Raw genomic sequence first — 18,618 nt, 5'->3', positions numbered from 1 at the left:
AAAACTGGCCACAGCTGTGAAAACGACGGATACGCATGGCTCTATCTTCCAGGAAGATTTGCTAGACGGAGGAAAGCCAAGCGGAGAAGATCCTCCGCCTAAGAAGCTGTAAGTATATAAATCCGTTGCTGAAAGCCAGGATGGGTATGCCGTATGCAAAGGATAAGACGAAGAGAGCACACAGACTGTAGAAACATTCGGGATTATCTTTTCGAATGAAACGAATGGAGGATACCCCCTCAGGCTATCGCAATCTTTGGCGATCTACTCAGAAAACGCATAAACCCAGACCTACTTTCCACCAAGCGGTGATATGAGATCTAGGCTGAACCGCAACTGTGCACTTTGGGCGGGTATGCATATCAGGACCCCAGTGTAGAGTACGATTTGAAGGATCCATTGTATCTTCGAGTCAGCTGAACAGCAAAACGCATAAGATGCAGATCCTAGCACGCAAATTATGACTTGGTACCAAGAGAGGAGACGAATGAAATGGGACTCGAATACGGGGCACATTGGATCTTGTCAGATGACGGTGGAAATCACCATACATGTGGCGGTGAAATAATTCTATTTGTGAGTCGGGGGCGCAAGCTTGAGGAATAGATCAACCCAGCGGGAGCGGTCTTGTTGAGATTGAAAGTACGAGAATGGGTTGTTTTGCTTATCAATCAGGATGACTGCAACGAAGAGAACGGGGCAAAAGATCAGTAGCACGGCGCCTTGAGTGGCGTACGAGATCATAATTTACCAACAAAACGTTAGCCGACTTCAAGTCACGTTTTCATCCAAGAACTTGCCCCAATGCATGATAGGTCGGGATTTCCGGTGCCGTAGATAAGCTGACAGACGGTGTCACAGGTCTCAATCAACAAGGCCACGTTAAAAAGCTCCTAGTTCTGATTCAATTCATCAAAGTGGTCCTGTAGGCCAGAGAATGCGCAGGGGTCCTCGGGTTCACCTGGCTTCGCTGGTGGGAGGGAGGTTGGAAGACTCGAGGGCTTCAGGTCGTCAGCGGTAGCCACCACCATCGAAACTAAGGCTAGCCCAAGAAGACACATGGCCTTGGGCGCGGCCATTGCGTCTAACGAAAACCTTGACAGGGTACTAGATTTGAGGCGTGCGTACTGATGTTGGATATTAGATGTTGAAGGTTGACTGATTGATCCCTTTAGGCTCCGGGGGACGGCGTGCAACAAACAACGCAAAAGTGAAAGAGGATACAATTGAATAGCCGAGGTTGGATTGCGAAATTATGCATAGAGGCGTCGCTGGTGGTTGTAGAGTAGTTGTGATTGGCTTGGTTGGTTCAACTTCAGCCTTGTTTGCTTTGTCCCATCCACGGCGCTCACACAGTCGTCTCTTAATTTTCCCGCCTATTTTATATTATTTACCCCTCATGAGACGAGTGGGCTTTCTTCCATCCATCTCTAAAAGCATCAGCGCGGAATAAATGCCACAGCACGGCGTTACTATCCGCTATAGTAATTGCAAGCCGAAACCGCCGCCCTGGCAGGGAAATGCCAGCTTTTGCCTGTCTGTATGGAATTATTAGAGTAGCTCACCTCTCCAGCGTTGAGAAATACGCCGTGATCAATTAGATACTCGCACAGCTGGATCTCGCGGCTGGGCTTGTTGTCGCCTGAACTAGATCCCTCAAAACACGATAGCCAGCTGCTAAGGTCGATAAATACAAACAGACCGGAGTTAGCGTCCTCATAAGGAATTCAATGCTGGATGGGCTCGGTTCTCGTCTTTTCATACGAGTCTTCCAACCGACTTTGGGGTAAAGAGAGCTATTCATCAGCAAGATTCTCTTGGGCAATTAAAACTTGAGCAAAGGAGCAAGACAATTTAGTAATTCATGTGAACCATTTGAAAGGCTAGGTTAGGTTCCATAGTATCATCTCATCGAGACTGAAAAGATAATTCACGTCACTCACCTTCGCTACCTTGAGCGCCTGTTTGTTTCGAGTCACGACAAAAGCGATCCGAAGACCTCCCACGGCGAAGTCTTTACTGAGGCCATAAAGACAGTGGAAATTTGATGTCTAGGCTGCATACCCGTCAAGACTGAGCACCAACGAGAAGTTATCAGTCGATTTGGGCGGAAATCGAGACATTGCGTATATTTCATCACGACTAGGTGCATACCTCATTATCAAGGATATTAGAACTTCCCCAAGAGTCTTAATCATGCAAGCCTTAACTACCCTTCCGCAACATATTGAGGGGAGGCCGCAAGGATGTCAGGCGCTAATTACTGCCAGAACAGGAGACGCTCTCGCTCCCGTGGTTCCCTTTCGGTTAGAACATGCTAATCTTGCACCAAGCCTCAAATGGAGAACCAGACCGAGCGTTTGTTGCACTTCTGTAAAAAGTGCGAACACGGTGTTTGCACTCGAGATGTATAGATATACGTCATGGTGTTCAATAGTAATTTTTGGAATTCTCCTCTCGACTGCAGAAACACAAACAATACCTTCACCAGTCATCTTCATAATGAGAATCAGAAATGCTTTGTTCTGGGCATTACTCGCCCCGGCTCTGGCCATGAACTCTGATAAATATGTCGTCCACAAGTCCAAATTTGATCCTTCTCGCCAGATGCGTGTCAAATCTCATCCTGAAGGTGCCGTCTGTGACGGGGGTGTCGCAAGCCATAGCGGTTGGGCCGACTTGGGCAACCATCACATGTTCTTCTGTAGGTGTTGCTCTTAAACCGCTGGCATAATCTGATCAGCATATGATAGGGTACTACGAGTCTCGCTCCGCCGCCCCAGATGCACCCGTGATGGTCTGGTTCACGGGAGGGCCTGGGGGCTCCAGCCAGGCTTCCGCCTTGGTGGAAAATGGCGACTGCAAGTTTGATAGAGATTCTCAAAAGCCAACTCGCAACCCATACGGGTGGACTGAGGAGTTCCACATGGTCTATATCGATCAGCCCGTCGGGGTCGGCTTCTCTTATCTTGACCACGGAAACACCCCTTCCACCACCGACGAGGCCGCTCCTGACGTGGTTGGATTCCTTCGCCTTTTTGCGGAATCGTTCCCTCACCTTGCCAAGAATCCCCTCCATCTCGCCGGGGAATCCTATGGAGGTCGTTGGATCCCAGTATTTGGCGACTGGGTGAACCAGTATAACAAAGTTGTGGCGGAGGAACAACGTATCCCGCTCGCCTCGCTGATTGCCATAAGTGCCTGGTCGCACCCTATGGTACAGCTCCCCACCACTTACGATGTCGCCTGCTGGCCTTTCAAGGGTTACCCGCCTGCTCTGAATGACACTACCTGCACCGCCATGGCTGCCGAGTATGAGAGCTGCAAAACTCTACTAGATGCCTGTGACTCCAGTCAAGATGGCATCATGTGTGGCGAGGCGGCAAAGCTGTGCCATAAAGGTATTCTTGATTATCTCTACACCCAGAAAGTCAACAAGTATGACCGCCGGATGGTTTGTCCTGCTCCTAGTCAATGCTATCCCATCATGGACGAGATGGAAGCCTGGATGAATACCGAAGCTATTTTCGAAGACCTTTTGGATATCACCAACCAGACCTCGGGAAAGAAGGGTTCTTACCAATTCATGGATTCCCAGACCTATCTGAACCTAGTTGCGTCGGGCGACTTGGTTGTGAATAGTCTGAAGCATATCGAGACCATTCTTCAAGACCGAGTCGTCCCTGTTCTGTATACGGCGAGTGATGCAGACATGATGGTCAACATCAAGGGTGTTGGTGAGGCATTGGATAACATGCGCTGGCATGGCAGGCCCTTCTTCAAAAACGCCCCCTTTGAAGAACTGCCCTTTAAGACCAGTGCTGGTCATGCCGGAGGAAGGGTTAAGAAGAGTGAAAAGCTCTGGTATGCCGAGTTGGCCGAAGCGGGCCATATGGTGAGTCTCCTTCGGTACTTTATATACCCAATCACATCTAACCACTGAGTAAAGGCACCATACGACCAGCCAGCGGGGACACTTGAGCTTATGAAGATTTGGCTGGCTGGAATTAACCATGGCTTGGTAGGATTGCGCAAGGATGATAAGCAATCTTTTCTTGGTGCGGATTTATAGTGGTCAATTGAAACGTACTGGTAGGTGGTAGGTAGGAGGTAGTTGGCGGAGCGTACAAGTACTATTAAAATTTGTTCCTCAGTATTCATCACTCAACAGTTCTCCATATCCAGCAGCCGCTCCAGTCCTACGGGGAAGCCATATCGGAGCCCATGGGCATGCTTACGGAGCAAGTATTGTGACTGTTGTACATGTCAATTGAGGGGGTGAAAAGAAGGGCATATGATGCAAGTACCCAATTGAGATCGGGAGAAGCACCTATTAAAGACTTCATGGTTGTCTAGGCAGGCACAGGAGTTGGTATGGCCAAGTAACTGGCAAATGCAGGCGATATCACCAGGGCTGTAACAGACTACTAATTGGAGGTAGTTCGTGGTTATAAAGATGATTTATTTTACGGTATTTGGTTTTAATACCATCATATATTAATGTCTACTTTTTACTGTTGTGGCTGACGGCATCTCATGGACTTGTTAATGTAGGCAATAATAATAAAGATGGTTCCCCAACGTATCAGGGGGGAGATTCGTACGTGTAGACGGTAGTGCTCCAGCTTCTATATATTTACCCAGCCTATTTCTTGAAAGTCCATGTCACATCCTCCCAACCAGGCCTCCTACTGAGCTTGAAACCGGGGCCATTAGCTCCCCATACAGGCCGCCTTGGCGCCGATCCGAAGATGGGATCAGTCGAGTCAGGCAAGTCCAGTCCTTCTACCGTCAAGCCCAGGGCCAGGACACCAGTGAACCCCAGAATCTCGGCGAAGGCAAACTTTCGGCCCGGGCAAAGATGACGTCCGCCTCCAAAAGGCAGCAGAGCACCTCGTCTCGCCCTTTCGTCCTGTGCAGTAGGCTTGATGAACCGCTCGGGATTGAAAGTGTCTGCATCGTTGCCCCATACCGTATCGATAAAGTGAGTCACCCCTGGTGGCCATTGCACGTTAGTTCCCTTCTTCAGTAGATACTCTCGGCCGTCCAAGTCTTGAATCTTGGTGTCTTTCATAGCTCTCCTGTTTCCAACACTGTGGAGATACATTCTAAGCGTCTCCTGATAACAAGCGTTGAGTACTGGGCAGTGCTTTTCGAACTTGGTAGAATCAACCAAGGCTGTCCTTCCGTTAGGACCATCCTCAATGGTGGTGATTGCCTCTATCTCGGCTCGTACACGTTCCAGGTATCCAGGTCGGGCAAAGAGGTTCACAAAAAGCCAGAATAGCGTCGGGATGGTGTTGGTAGACCCGACCCACGGCAACATGAGTTCTTGAACAGCAAGGTCCTGATCGTTGTAACCCGCGGCTCGAAGGACCGCAGTACGTTTCCGAATAATGTCAGAGACATCAGGTCCTTCCTCGCATCTAGCCTCGTAAAAAGGGAGAAACAGTTTGTTCAACTCGCTCCTTGCCGCCACAGACTCTCCTGCAATTAGATTGGGGGCCACGTTAATAGCTAGCAGCGTAGCACTCTTGTCAAATGTCCTAGAAACGAGTATCAATGGTCTGTTTGGGGTTTGAGTAGAGAGTGGATGACGTACCATAAAAGGTGCACATGTTCTGGGGTGATGGGGTTCTTTTTGCCAAATAGAGCAACAGCCGTCGCTTCTGTCGTCATATCGCGGATCCATATGAAGGCATCTGGGATAGCAACAGACTCATTTGGCTGGATAACATTGATGTGTCCCATCATCTTTTCGAGTGCCACCACATTCAGTCTATGCAGAGGCTCACCCAACAAAGATGAGTGAATGATGTCTAACAAATCCTTCATCACAGTTGGGCGGGCGATGACTTCCACTTGTCTCTCGTTTTGCCCAAATATTCCTTTGGAGAACTCAACAATGAAGGGGTCAAAAGAGATGTCATTGTTGCGCAAGGCTGCCTGAATGAGACTGGGCGAGTTGATAACGTATAGCTTGCCATTCAGCATGGGAAGTGTACAGATAGGCATACGTCGTTCCTTACTGATGGTAAGTTAGAGAACCAAGTCCATAGACTAATGAGGGTTTAATACTTACAACAAACGCGTATAAAAGCCAGCTTTCTCTCTCATCATGGAGATGATATGGCCAAAGATGGGAACCCTTGGCTTCAACAACGGTGGCTCAAGTGGATCCATAGTCGGAAACAAACATGCTTTCAACAGGTAGAGCAGTCCCGTCAGGGCTACTGCCAGCCCTGCGGTCGACATGGACAGACTCTCGAGAAGCATCTTTGTCAGGTCGCACCAATTGCCTCGGAGATGACCAACGAGGGCAGTTGTCGGTAAGCACCGAGTCTCAAGATGCTCACCGCAGAGACTTTATGGTGGTCAGGGGAATAATCACGGCTAATTCTAAAATGTTAGCACGTGACGTAAGCCCAATTCCCTAGCTTTGTATTGGGTAGTTGCTTGGACTTTGACCTCGCTAGGACAACTTGAGCTTAGTGCTTAGAATATTGGCAGGCCTTGAACCCCTGTGGACTCGTATGCTGCCTGTTTGTATCTACTCCGTAATCCTGTGGCATTGCTTGATTCGCGTATCATATTGCCAAAGGTTGGTGCAGGGGTTGAATTTATCCCGCGAATAACACCATCGTGGCCAGTTCCATCCTCCAGGATGGTAGTGGAGATAAGATCATTGCAGGGATGCCACCCCACCCTAGAGTTCAGCGGACCGCCCTGGTTTGAATGCGTTCTGATGAGATAAAGGTAAAGGGCGAGGATTGTATCGATGTAAAGTGAAAATGGGAACTTAATAGCTGAAGTAGGCGCGTTGATACAAAGCTTAACCAATGAGGTTTAAGGAGAACGCCCAGTCACAACAGTGTGAAAGTCATGCTGCAAATACCCAACTACAATCACAGCAAGAAAAGTGTGGCATTGCATACAGGTACAACAGTTGATCACTCTGTAGGAACGATTATTTTCCAGATTCAAGGAATAAATTGATTTGCCTCTTGAGATTACTTCCCCAGACAGCATTCTTGAGAATACATGCCTTTCCTTTCTCTGATTACACCATTGGGTGGATGACACCTGGCAGACAGCCAAAAGGTATAATTTGTTCACAGATCTGATCACGTTCGAGTTCCTAATGATAGCAAAGACTGAGAGTTACCCTATAATTGGCTTTAGGTGGTACAACTACTTGACTACATAGATACTTCTACTCAAATCGTAGTAAGACTGTCCATGCAATGTCATTGTCTCCCCGCCACCTTCGCCGCGTGCCTGGCCCTCACAATCTGTTTCTTCCACGAGAGGCACTGGGAACAAGCTACAAGTTCGGAACTGGTCAGCTGGGTCTGCATTCCAAGAGAAACGGCGTGGAGAATGTCAACACCTACTCCCGCTGCTATGCTTTTCGCACAGATAAACTCCGTCCCCATTTTGTGAAACGGGAGGACAAATGAGGGCATCTCTATCAGTGGCATCGAACTATTCACCCCAATCAGTTGTCAGGCCCTCAGAGCTGGCACTAATGATCTGGTTCATACTCCGTAGAACGCGTCGTTTTCTTCGCGGAAATCTGCACTACAATCCTCACACTATTGTTCAATTAGTTTGGAGCTTTTGATGCCCAACGTCGAGTAGGCTTACCACTTCCTGGAGGTGCTCCGCGCAGAACACGCCATCGTTGATTTCGACAGACGCGGCGTCCATTGTGGTGACTTTGTTGAAGGGGAATGACAGTTGGATAGTATGGTAGTGAGGATAGGCCGATGTACAATCTCGAAAGGTCAGGGACAGCGAGAGGGAGGGAAAAGAACTGCGAGAGGAGGATAATGCAGCATAAAATAGAAGACAAAAGCGGTGAGGGATGGTCGTTTACATCGACGTCATTCAAGACGCTATTGAATCTAAGACTGAGACATGAATCAAGACTTTGGTCGTCTGTTTCCTGTTTGACGATAATGTGGCTGGCTGAAGTGGCTAGGCGCTCCCAAATAGCTCGTAGAGTGGGACGATCTGCGGCCCGAGCTGTCAAGATCTGACAAGATCTGCACTTTGGATAGATTGCGTGAATGGGCAACTGGAGATAAGGCTTCTCGCCAAGATCTTTTGAATGGACTAAAGACGCTTGTGGGCCGTCGATCGAGATTCTTAGGTATAGTAAATGTGATTTTAAGTAAAAAATATTTAATCTGTTGATGATCATCTTCGCGGCCATAGTGTGTCTTTTTTATCGTTCTCTTCTCACAATGTCCCACTGTGTCACTCAGGCACTCTTGAAGCTAGATGGCGTTGTACTCGGAATGTCAAAATGCTTCAAGAGCTGACTCATGTGCTGAATGACCGGTACTTGTTGTCCAAATAGAAGCCGCTGGGATTCCTGCGTCGTAGGCAAATACATGATGGCAGTTAACTGCGCATCCAACGCGCCTTTGATATCCGAGTCGGCAGAGTCGCCGACCATGATTGCGTGAGGAGAAGCGTTGAGTTGTTGCATGGCATATTGAAAGATACGCAGATCGGGTTTCTGATAGCCGGCTTCCTCCGAGGTGATGATGCGGTCGACTAGATGGCGTATGCCGATAGCCTCAGCCTTGGCTGCTTGATCTTCCGTTTGCCCGTTGGTGATTATGCAAATTCGATATCCATGCTTGCGTAATCTAAGTAGCGTCTCGACGCTTCCTGGTGTTGCTCTTCGATTGGCTCTGTATATTGTCTTATACCCACCACGAAACTCGTTGACCTCGTCAAGGCTGGGTTTGGGCAGGCTAAGAGCTGTGAAGAAAAGATGGACCTTCCGCGTGTTGGCCTCTTCGAAAGTGATCGCCTTGTCCAGGTACTCATCATATGCTTGTTGAAGGGCGGTGTTGTACTTGTCCACCAGTTCCTCCACATTCTTTCCCGCAAGAATAGGATATAGTAGTTGCATTGTGGATATTGCAAGACGCAGCGAGTGGTCGTGGTCGAACAGCGTGCCGTCTAGGTCAAAGAAGACGACCTTGGTGGTTGTCGGTTCCATGGCGATTCCGTAGTGGCGTGCAAATAAGATAGTGCCCAAAGAACAGCGAGTTGAGATTAACTTGCAACTGGGTGACGAACCAAGGGCCAAGATCTTGACTTAAAGGTAAGGAATCGGCCCAATTTTCATGGTAAGTTTGAAGATCCAGCGTCGATTTAGTAAACCACTCCCTTCAAGGTTTCCCAACAAAATTTGTCTTTCCCTTCAACTGACCCAAAACGTTCCTACTAGCATTACAGACTCATCAACCATTTATCAAGGTACTCCGAATCCTCCATCTTTCTCAGTAACTCCTCATACTTTTCCCCCTCTGACATACCCGCCTTCAACGACTGAGGAATATTAGGGCATTTCTTCACATCATCCCACTCAGTCGCGCCAAAGTCCCGCAACACGGCGCACCGCTCTTCCATGGTTCCACAGGCGGCCAGTCGGGACCAGTCATCTGGCTTTTCGGGTGCGTCATACTCTGGCAGCCGCAGAGGCGAGTTTCCCGAAAAGGTTTTGAGCATAAGAACAGGGTGTGCGTTCTCTTTCGAAGTGGAAGAAGGCGAAGACGTTGAAGGATAGCCGACGTGTAGGTTAGGTGGGTAATGGTAACCGTAGGGGTAGGACACATCCGAATACTGTGCCTCGAATTTCAGGCTGGGCCACCATCGAGCACCGAGCTGCATAAGACGAAGGGCCAGTGTGTCTTCCTCCTTCAGGGATTCTTCATCTGCGGGAATTCGGGAATAAGATCCTTGGGATGAGCGTGGAAGCCCAAGCCATTCCAGTTCAACGCCCGTGAATTGTCCCAGGACTACACCACCCACTGACGGATAGGCAATAACTGTGCAGTCATTGGGACCGAGTACCGTTCGGTGCTGGTGGCCGTTTGGGGGCTTAGCAGAATCTGGGCACAGGGGGGCAATGCTTTTCATTGTGAGATGCTGTTTCTGCTCGACAATGAGGAAGAGGGAAAAGAGGGCGGGGAAATTATGACACAAACACCCAACATAGTCACGTGGGAGCAAGAACAGAGGCATTCGAAGAGTCAGCTGTCCTTGGCCAGGTGGAAAGGAATGCTTCTCAGCCCGACTTGCCAAGTCATCGTCTTGAGAGAGACTGGACCTTTTTCTGCCCAGGGCTCTTCCGCTTGCGGAACTTGGGTAATGCGATGGCTTATGGATCTGGTCATAATCACCCCATCTTGAAAGCTGATTTGAGAAACTATGAGAGTCGTGGTAAGTCAAATGGTCTTCCAAGAAACTATTCGTGCTAATACGACCAGCTGATACCTTCTTGCAGGAGTTGCTGCACCTTGATCTGGCCGCCAACTCCAAGGACGGTAACCCAAATCCAGATATTCGGGATCTTCTCATCAAATTCACTTTTGGCACTGGCCCCGATAAAGGTAAAAAGTCAATATGGACAAAGGTCTACGGCCAACGCCTAGCCAAGATTCTGGCCCGTTTTCAGCCATGGCGGAAAGATCAGCCTCTGGGGTACTTCATCCAACGCAGTGACGACAGCTACACCATGTTCATCCTGGCAATGTACGTGCAGAGAAAGTTTGGATATTATCCATACATCCCCATGATCTACGACCAGCTCAATGACATGCCTCTCGTGCCACCTCGGGATCGGAACGATCAGCCCGGACTAGGGTTCGAACACAACGATACTGAGCCGGCTGTGCTCCTTGACTTCACACAGGACGGTGACGGGATTTGCCCATCTCTCTACGAAGGAGGGTCTGTGGAGGACCTGGAAGTTGGTACTCCTCATGATAAGTCCTTGTATACTGACTGGTACTGGGAGCAGTATAATGGCTGGATCAAGGAGATTGAGGTCTTTCTCGGCACAGGAGAGAATGCAACGGCTGCCTAGGGCCTCTCATCGAGGTTAGCAGTGATAGTATACTTGTTGAAGATCATACGCCCTTTCGAGATGCAAATATGCAAATGGACAGACCGGTCATAACTCCGGAGTGAGTGTTTACTCCCCATCATCGGAAAATAAGCAAGACTTCCAGTTTCCCGTTTCCACTTCCCCAGGTTTCATCACCTGATGTAACAATCTACTATCTCTCTCATCAAACATCTCCCTGCTGTTAACGGACCATCGGTGCGCAGTGGCAATGATCCTCCGTACCCCGCGTTTACGTGCGGATCCGCGGGCTAGATGTGGTATGGCCAGTGTCGCCCATCCGTGTTAGCGCCGATAAGCCCCCTGACCCTAGACTCCAACACCATTGTCGTTGGCTGGGTTGTCTCGTTATCATCAGCATGCGCGGAAACGATTAATGGACGCTGATACTCGTGGGTGCTGAGTGCTACTCGGAGTCCAAAGGAGAAGTATATTGACTGGGCTGACAGTCGAGAGTGTCACCACCACGCCATGGTGTTTGGGAACATCAATTTATATCTCGGACGAGCCTACTCCCCCCATCAAACAGGGCTCATCTCCCCTTCACGGCATCTGGTCTATTCGATCCAGCTTCTCATCACTTGTTTCTTGTCTACCTATCCTCACCATGGGTTCTACGACCGCCCCCACCGAGAAAGATGAGTCTTTGAGAGATATAGCGCTGGATTTACCCAACAAGGAGGGGCCAGAGAGCATGGTCCAAGCTACAGATGGTGCCAGTATTTCCAATGGCGAGACCGAGGAAGACGATCCATACAAGCCACTCTCAGGCGTGCCCATGTATGATGGCCGTAGATTGGTGACCATCCGTGCCATCTTGACTGGTGGTGTGCTTGGCTCTCTGATTGCCTGCTCAAACCTGTATCTCGGTATGACTACCTTTATGGCGATGTTGAGACCGTTGGACTAATGCGAAAATATCTAGGGTTAAAGACTGGCTTCGGTGCCGATGCCTCCTTGTTCTCAGCCATCTTTGGCTACGCTATTTGTAAACTCCTCGAAAAGTCCAAGGTGAGTCATCGCTTGACCCCCGAGAAGCAGGCATCTTCAACCTAGACCGCGCGCTCACACGATCGTAGATACCCTTCCTGTCCGGCCACTTCGGTCCACACGAGAACAACATCGTCCAGGCAACGGCTCTGGGATGTATCGGCGTTGGCTTCATGTTCATGAGCGGCGTGCCTGCCATGTACCAGCTGAAGCTTCTTGGACCTGGCCCTCAATCCGACTACGGAAGAATGCTCTGTCTCACACTTGTAGCCGGGTTTTGGGGCCTCGGTTTTGCCGTTCCTCTCAGGCGCATGTTCATCCTCAGGCTGGCACGTCAACTGAGCCTTTACTTTCCTCTGGGACAAGCGTCAGCCATTACGATACGCGCTCTTCATTCAACGACTGAGGGCTCCATGGGGGCCAGGGAGAAGATCAAGGCAATCAGCTACTCCTTTTCGGCATCTGTTGTATGGTCCGTCGCCACCTCTTACGCCCCAGGAATTCTCTACCAGTGGAATCCCTTTTGGTGGATCTACAAATGGGGAGGCCATGGTATTCTCAGCGCCGTGAACTGGGGATGGCTCTCCTGGCAATGGTCCCCTTCTATGATCGGAGTGGGCATGCTCATCGATCTTAATGCTTCTCTGTCCTATCTTCTCGGAACAGTTCTGGCCTGGGGAGTAATTGGGCCAATACTCGTGGCAAAGGGTGAAGCCATCGGGATTCCCTACGATCCCACCAACCCCAAGCTGATCACCTACAATGCCTTTGTTCCCGAGCAGCTGAAGACGAACCCTTCGCCTCGATACTGGGTGCTGTGGCCAGCCGTCCTGATGATGCTTGCTGTTTCCATCGCCACAATTCTCCTAGAGACCAAGAACTTTGGAAAGCTTGGCAAGTATGGACTCCAGCGGCTGGAGTCTAGGGTTGCTAAGTATACGGGAAGACGCCTGCTCTTCAAGGCCGACTCTGATCCGGGCGCTCTGGCTCTTGGAGACTTTGAAATCCAGGACCCTGTGCCAAAGGAATATCAGGTTCGCTGGTGGGAGTGGTCATCTGTGACAGTTCTGGCATTCGTGTTTGCCATGATCACTCTCAAGTACACCTTCGGTGTGCCCCCTACACTCATCCTACTCAATATCTTCCTAGGCTTTATCTGGTCATTCGTAGTGATCCAAGTCTTTGGAGCATCTGGTACCAACCCCATCTCAGCTGTTGCGAAGGGTTCCCAGTTTATCACCGGCGGCGTGCTTCGTAACCAGGTCGAGAAGCAGGGATTTGACCATGCTGCCCGCTCCACTCTCGTGGGGACGGTCTTGTCTTCTGCGGCTGCCAACCAGGCTGGCGAGCTGTGCCAGGATTTCCGCACAGGCTTTCTCTTGGGAACGCCAGCCCGGGCTCAGTGGCACGCTCAGTTGTTGGGTACGCTCATAGCCGTCTTTCTATCCCCAGGCCTGTTTGTCTTGTTCACCAAAGCGTTTCCATGCATCACCGATGCATCGGCCACAACCTGCCAGTTTGCTCTGCCATCAGTCACAGCATGGCGAGTTGTCACCGAAGCCATTCTCGCCGAAGACTTTCCCATTAGCCAGTCCAGTTGGATATTTTCTGTCATCTTCTCTATCCTGGGAATGGCTCTTATTGTCCTAAAGCGGTACTTGGCACAGAGGTCGCATTTAAAGAAGTGGGAGGCATTTGTACCCAACATGTCGCTTGTTGGACTCGCAATGACCATTCCTGGGTCTACCACGACAGTCACAGTGGCCATCGGTTCAGTCATTGCGTGGATATGGAATAAGCGCTGGCCCAAGTCCCACGCCAGATTCATGTACGCCGTCGCATCAGGCGGTATTGCCGGAGAGGGTGTTGGCTATGTTGTCCTCAGTGTTCTCCAGATCGCGGGGGTCGGCGGCAGTCAGCTTGGAACAATGATCGGATGTCCTGGAGGTGCGTGTTGAGCTGTCGGAATAGGCTTCCAAAAGGAGTGTTGGCGTTGGAACCAGCGCCTACTAACCCTGATGGGGACATGGAGTCCGCCGATATCTTGCAAGGACGTCTGTATTCATAACATCATTTTCGCATATATAGGCTAGTATGGCCGATCTGATATCGCTTCTCCTCCCAAAGACAAACATCAGGTTTCTTTAAGCCAATCTATCATACTGTTTCATTGTTCATGACGATCGACGACAACCCACCAGCATGAAGTATACCCCCATCTTCACGACCGAGGGCGCTAAGCCTCTCCCGCAGTTCTCACAGGCTGTTGTGTACAATGGCCTTGTGTATGTTTCCGGCAACGTTGCTTTCAAACCTGGGCCCAAGGCTGAGCTGGTGGAGGGTACGACAAAAGACCGAGCGGTAAGTGACGGGACCTGATATCCCAGTTGCAAAACTGAACCCAAAGTTTTAATTAGAGGCAAATCCTTTCCAATATTCAAGCGGTTTTGCAGGCAGCTGGAAGCAGTCTTGATAATGTCATCAAGATGAACATCTACCTCACAGACATGGGCAACTTTGGACTTTTGAACGAAGCATACGACGAGTTTTTTACCAAGGATATTAAGCCAGTATGTGTCCCTTTGTGAATTAAAGAAGAAGAAGAAACTAATATTAGTGATTCAGGCCAGAACTTGCGTGGCTGTGCACCAGCTGCCTTTTGGAACCGACGTTGAGATTGAGTGCACGGCGTTCGTGAATGTGTAGTAGAGCTCAGTGAGATGCGGGCCTGGATTAGAGGATGTAAATAAAACCAAGCCCTAAGTTCTGATGTCCATTCGCTGCGCTTGGGTATCAACAACGTGCCTTTCCCATCTCTGAGACCTTGTGTGAGCAACTTGCCTCTAGGATACTTAATTGTCACTCCAGTTTCTTTTAGTAAAACCTTTTAGTAGAACCCCTTCCTGATGACATTCGGCGCTGCAAGACTGTACTGAAATCAAAATGGAAAAGAAAATGTTACTGACTTGAGTCATGGATTGGTGTCATCTCTTCCTTTTAGATATGAGGAGTCTACTATTACACTGGAACGACATTTTTTAACTATGCGTAAGACTGTATCCAACTCAATGAAGAAATCAGACCTAAAACCAACAATGCACGTGCTGCTCTGCCAACACTCAGACATGATTTTGAACCATCAGATCAACTAAATGGGAGTAGGCCATAGCAGCTGACCCTGAGGCGACTTGACCAGAAGTCCCCCCTTCCATACATATCGAATATTCTCTGCACTCTCAAAGAGATGAATATTATCCAAAGGATTCCCCTCAAGTGCAATCAGGTCAGCATCCCATCCCTTCTGGATAAGCCCCTTCTTCGGCGCAAGGGCTCCAAGTGTCTCGGCCGAGTTGATGGTCCCAGCCTCGATGGCCTGGAGCGGAGTCAAGCCCGCCTTGACGGCAAGAGCGACTTCATGACCGTTCTTACCATGGGCCGTGTCTGTTCTCGGATCAGACCCGGCAATATCGGTGCCCAGGGCGATCTTGACCCCCTTGCGTACCGCAGTCTGGTATGCTCTCAGGTGAGACTCGGCAATGTTGACCATCTTCTTGGCCGTGGGTGGGTTAAGCTTATCAAGATTCTTAAGACCCGCTTCAACGACATGACGAGTCGCCACGAGCGTGATGCCTCTCTCTGCCATCAGCTCTGCTGCCTCATCATCGATGTAGCTTCCGTGCTCGATCGTATGAGCGCCCGCCCTAATGGCTGCCATGATGCCGTCCTTTCCGTGCGCGTGAATACCTACCGACCGACCCTGGAGAGTGGCTTCGTTAACTAGAGCAGCGAGCTCTGCATCGGAATACTGTCTGTACTTTGGGTCGTCCTGAGTGCTGAGGACACCACCAGTGGCAACCACCTTGATACAGCGAGCACCTCGTCTGATCTGTTGGCGGACGGCGGTGCGACATTCGTCCACGCCATCAGCTATGACAAGAGCACTAACACCCGGCCAGGGGTTGCTACTTGAAGTGCCCTGGCGCGAGTAGACATAGTCAGATGGCAGAGTGCAAGCGTCACAGCTTCCACCTGTTATGCCAATAGCAGCACCCGCTCCAAAGATGTTGGGCCCAAGGATGATTCCACTTTCTATCAGAGGGGCCGCCTCTGTTGCGTAAGAGCCCACATCTCTCACTGAAGTAAACCCGGCCATGAGGGTTTGGTGGAGGCCGCGTGTGATGGCAGCCCCCAGCGTTGCAGGGTGGGTCAAGACCATGTCGGGAAAGTCGACATTGACGGTCCCGATAAAGTGAGTGTGGCAATCCCAAAGACCCGGCAGAAGATATTGCACCGACACTCGTGGTAGTGACGCGAGAGATCGAGGCAGCTCTGACTGGGGCCCAACAAAGGTGATGGATCCAGTGTCGAGAGATATCCCGACGGCAGCGTTGAAGATTGGTTCGCCCCGTCCTGGGATCAGACAGCGGGCAAAGATACAGGCCGATGAAGAGTTTGCGTCATGGTTGTTGGTTTGGTAGGGTGTATTCACTCGAGAAGAGACGGAAAGCTGGGTACGTGGGGACGCGTTGACGGCAGTCCAACCATCGATTGAGTTGTCTGAAGAAGGGCTCCATTGTCGGTAAGGCTTTTCATGTGTATGTTCCTCATGTTGGCAACTGCAGGGCGGCTCCACTTGATGGTGGCTGTCTGGGACAAAGTAGGCCTGACTTGGATTCATGGTGTTTGGGGTTCGATTCTTTAGAATGGTCATTTCTTACTGTTTTTCCTCAAGTCTTTAAACTACTCTTAATACATTTCCGTTCGATTCAATCAGTCTGAAGTCCTCGTCAGTTCGGAACCCTGCATTTGGTAGGCGTTTAGCTATCTCGTGCGTTCCCGCACACCCGATTAAGCAAGTCGGTCCCCTCGCCCAAAAGGGGCTCCCGATCCGCTACCTTCAACCTCATGATCCACACGCATGGTCCAGTTGGTCCAGAGCTGACCGAATCCGCCGGATCCCCAAGAGAGTGGCGTCGAGGTCTTGCGTAAAGACAAGCCGAAAATGGCCAGGGAGATCGCAGCCGGTGAACTAGAGGTCGGTTAATAGTGCACTTGAGTGGAGAGTGAGATGGCTTACCTGGCCTGCATTCAAGAAGACCCCGTGATCAATGAGCCATTCGCAGAGCTGAAGTTCGGGGCTCAAGGCATTGTCAGTCGCTGGTGGTTTGCCGGCCGGGTCTTGAAAATGGTGGATCCAAGCGCTCAGATCGATAAAGACGAATAAACCAGCTTCGGCTCGTTCAAATGGAATTCTGTTTGTCTCGAGTGCAGTGGAAACTTGGCGATAGGCATGGCTAAGCCTTGGCCTGTACACGTCCAGATATTCTTGAACCAGGTCCAGTTGCTGGAGAAAGCGAGTCACGAAGTTGTCTGACATGACGCTGAGCCAAGTGAACCATCTGTACAACAAAGATTAGTTAGAGACGATTCCTGAACAACTCGTGTAGTCTGGAGTATGCAGGAGGACACCGACGTGATTTTGGAGACGGCAGCGCGAACTTGAGCATTTCTGCTGACGAGGAATGCCATTCGTACGCCCCCCATATTAAAGTCTTTGCTTAGTCCATAGAGGCAGTGAACATTCTCTCGAGCAGAGACACTGAGAATGCTGGTCATCGGAACAAGGTTATCGCCATTGGGATTGTTGTGATCGTCCTCATTGGAGAAGGTGGACAATGCGTAAATCTCATCGACGACGAGATGCATCTGTCGTTGGGCACACCACGACGCCAGTGCCTCGAGGGTCTCCTTGGAATACCATCGCCCTTGGGGATTTGAAGGGTTGGTCAGGCATAACATGCGACACTTGACATTGAGTTTGTCCTGGGCATTATCGGCGGCAGCTTCGAGTGCCTCAATGAACTCGTCCAACCCGTCAGCCCCGAATGGGTCCTTCAGGCCAGTCATCGAAACTGGCACTGTGGCAAGGCCGGTTCGTACACTTAGGTCAAAGTCGAGCATGTAAAATCTGGGGGTGGTATAAAGAGCTCCATCGCCTTCATCACAGAGAGTCCACGCCATCATGTTGAGCAGCGAGGTGACTCCGTTGGCTGCCAGTACCTGCTCAGCAGCGACTGGCTCTGCTGGATCGAAGAAGCGGTTAAAGAATGCGGCTGCAGCACTGAGTAGGTCTTGAGACCCGCTGAGAGGCCCATAAGACAAGGCTTCAGACGTGAAGTGTAGATTTTTGTCGGCGTATGCCTTCATCCAATCCTCCATCAGACCGTTGAGCGCCCCCGAAAGGTTGATAAGACCGTCCGGCTTGTTCTGAGAGTCATATTTCGGTCGAGATTTGACTCGTTGCATAAGAGTCCAGGCGGGACCTTGGTCCAGGGTGGCAGAGGCTCGCGCCGAAGGTGGGAAATTTTGAGCCATGATTGAATGATCCGATACAGTTGAGACGGGTGCCCAGTGAATACCAAGAACTAACAACTTATCTATAGTGGCAATAGGCGGGGTTTTGCTGAGCTTGTCGACTGACTCTGGCTTCCATTGAAACCCGCTGCAAACCGAGATTTGCTTCAGTGAAAGCATGGGATGGCGCGGTGTCCCTTATCACCACTGCTCGGTCTGTCCCTGTCCACTAGGAAAGCGAGTGGCAGTGGGCGGTTGGGGCCTACACTAACCCACTAAAGGACGGAATGGAGCTCGGTTATCATTATCATTTGGGCTAAAGCTGCTAAAATGCGGGGGCGCCG

At 50.3% G+C, this 18,618-nt stretch overlaps 8 protein-coding genes across 8 annotated transcripts; 4 read left to right on the top strand and 4 right to left on the bottom strand.

Moving 5' to 3' along the window:
• Positions 1-2,502: 2,502 nt before the first annotated feature.
• Positions 2,503-4,072, top strand: NECHADRAFT_86318 (uncharacterized protein; the record flags this gene model as incomplete). Its single annotated transcript, XM_003043133.1, has 3 exons — positions 2,503-2,704; positions 2,754-3,895; positions 3,950-4,072. The coding sequence occupies 3 exons, from the start codon at positions 2,503-2,505 to the stop codon at positions 4,070-4,072; spliced, it is 1,467 nt and encodes a 488-aa protein (XP_003043179.1).
• A 573-nt stretch (positions 4,073-4,645) lies between these two features.
• NECHADRAFT_51498 (uncharacterized protein) lies at positions 4,646-6,255 on the bottom strand (the record flags this gene model as incomplete). The annotated part of the gene is made up of 3 exons (XM_003043041.1): positions 4,646-5,546; positions 5,603-6,028; positions 6,083-6,255. 3 exons carry the CDS (start codon positions 6,253-6,255, stop codon positions 4,646-4,648), a joined length of 1,500 nt encoding a protein of 499 aa, XP_003043087.1.
• Positions 6,256-8,266: 2,011 nt separating this feature from the next.
• Positions 8,267-9,019, bottom strand: NECHADRAFT_51589 (uncharacterized protein; the record flags this gene model as incomplete). Its single annotated transcript, XM_003043040.1, has 1 exon — positions 8,267-9,019. One exon carries the CDS (start codon positions 9,017-9,019, stop codon positions 8,267-8,269), a length of 753 nt encoding a protein of 250 aa, XP_003043086.1.
• Positions 9,020-10,233: 1,214 nt separating this feature from the next.
• On the top strand, positions 10,234-10,891 carry NECHADRAFT_86315 (uncharacterized protein; the record flags this gene model as incomplete). The annotated part of the gene is made up of 2 exons (XM_003043132.1): positions 10,234-10,245; positions 10,310-10,891. The coding sequence occupies 2 exons, from the start codon at positions 10,234-10,236 to the stop codon at positions 10,889-10,891; spliced, it is 594 nt and encodes a 197-aa protein (XP_003043178.1).
• Positions 10,892-11,624: 733 nt separating this feature from the next.
• On the top strand, positions 11,625-13,878 carry NECHADRAFT_51440 (uncharacterized protein; the record flags this gene model as incomplete). The annotated part of the gene is made up of 3 exons (XM_003043131.1): positions 11,625-11,799; positions 11,856-11,941; positions 12,010-13,878. 3 exons carry the CDS (start codon positions 11,625-11,627, stop codon positions 13,876-13,878), a joined length of 2,130 nt encoding a protein of 709 aa, XP_003043177.1.
• A 244-nt stretch (positions 13,879-14,122) lies between these two features.
• NECHADRAFT_86313 (uncharacterized protein) lies at positions 14,123-14,626 on the top strand (the record flags this gene model as incomplete). The annotated part of the gene is made up of 3 exons (XM_003043130.1): positions 14,123-14,281; positions 14,338-14,490; positions 14,546-14,626. 3 exons carry the CDS (start codon positions 14,123-14,125, stop codon positions 14,624-14,626), a joined length of 393 nt encoding a protein of 130 aa, XP_003043176.1.
• Positions 14,627-15,323: 697 nt separating this feature from the next.
• NECHADRAFT_17402 (uncharacterized protein) lies at positions 15,324-16,349 on the bottom strand (the record flags this gene model as incomplete). The annotated part of the gene is made up of 1 exon (XM_003043039.1): positions 15,324-16,349. A coding segment is annotated over one exon (1,026 nt), but the record flags the coding sequence as incomplete, so codon positions are not given.
• A 474-nt stretch (positions 16,350-16,823) lies between these two features.
• NECHADRAFT_86311 (uncharacterized protein) lies at positions 16,824-18,295 on the bottom strand (the record flags this gene model as incomplete). The annotated part of the gene is made up of 3 exons (XM_003043038.1): positions 16,824-16,949; positions 16,998-17,319; positions 17,394-18,295. 3 exons carry the CDS (start codon positions 18,293-18,295, stop codon positions 16,824-16,826), a joined length of 1,350 nt encoding a protein of 449 aa, XP_003043084.1.
• Positions 18,296-18,618: the final 323 nt, after the last annotated feature.

The sequence above is a fragment of the Fusarium vanettenii genome (genome assembly GCF_000151355.1).
Source record: "Fusarium vanettenii 77-13-4 chromosome 11 genomic scaffold NECHAsca_30_chr11_1_0, whole genome shotgun sequence".
NCBI classification, from domain to species: Eukaryota; Fungi; Ascomycota; class Sordariomycetes; order Hypocreales; family Nectriaceae; genus Fusarium; species Fusarium vanettenii.
Note: the sequence above shows the minus strand (reverse complement) of the source record. Positions and strands in the feature narration are given on the sequence as shown.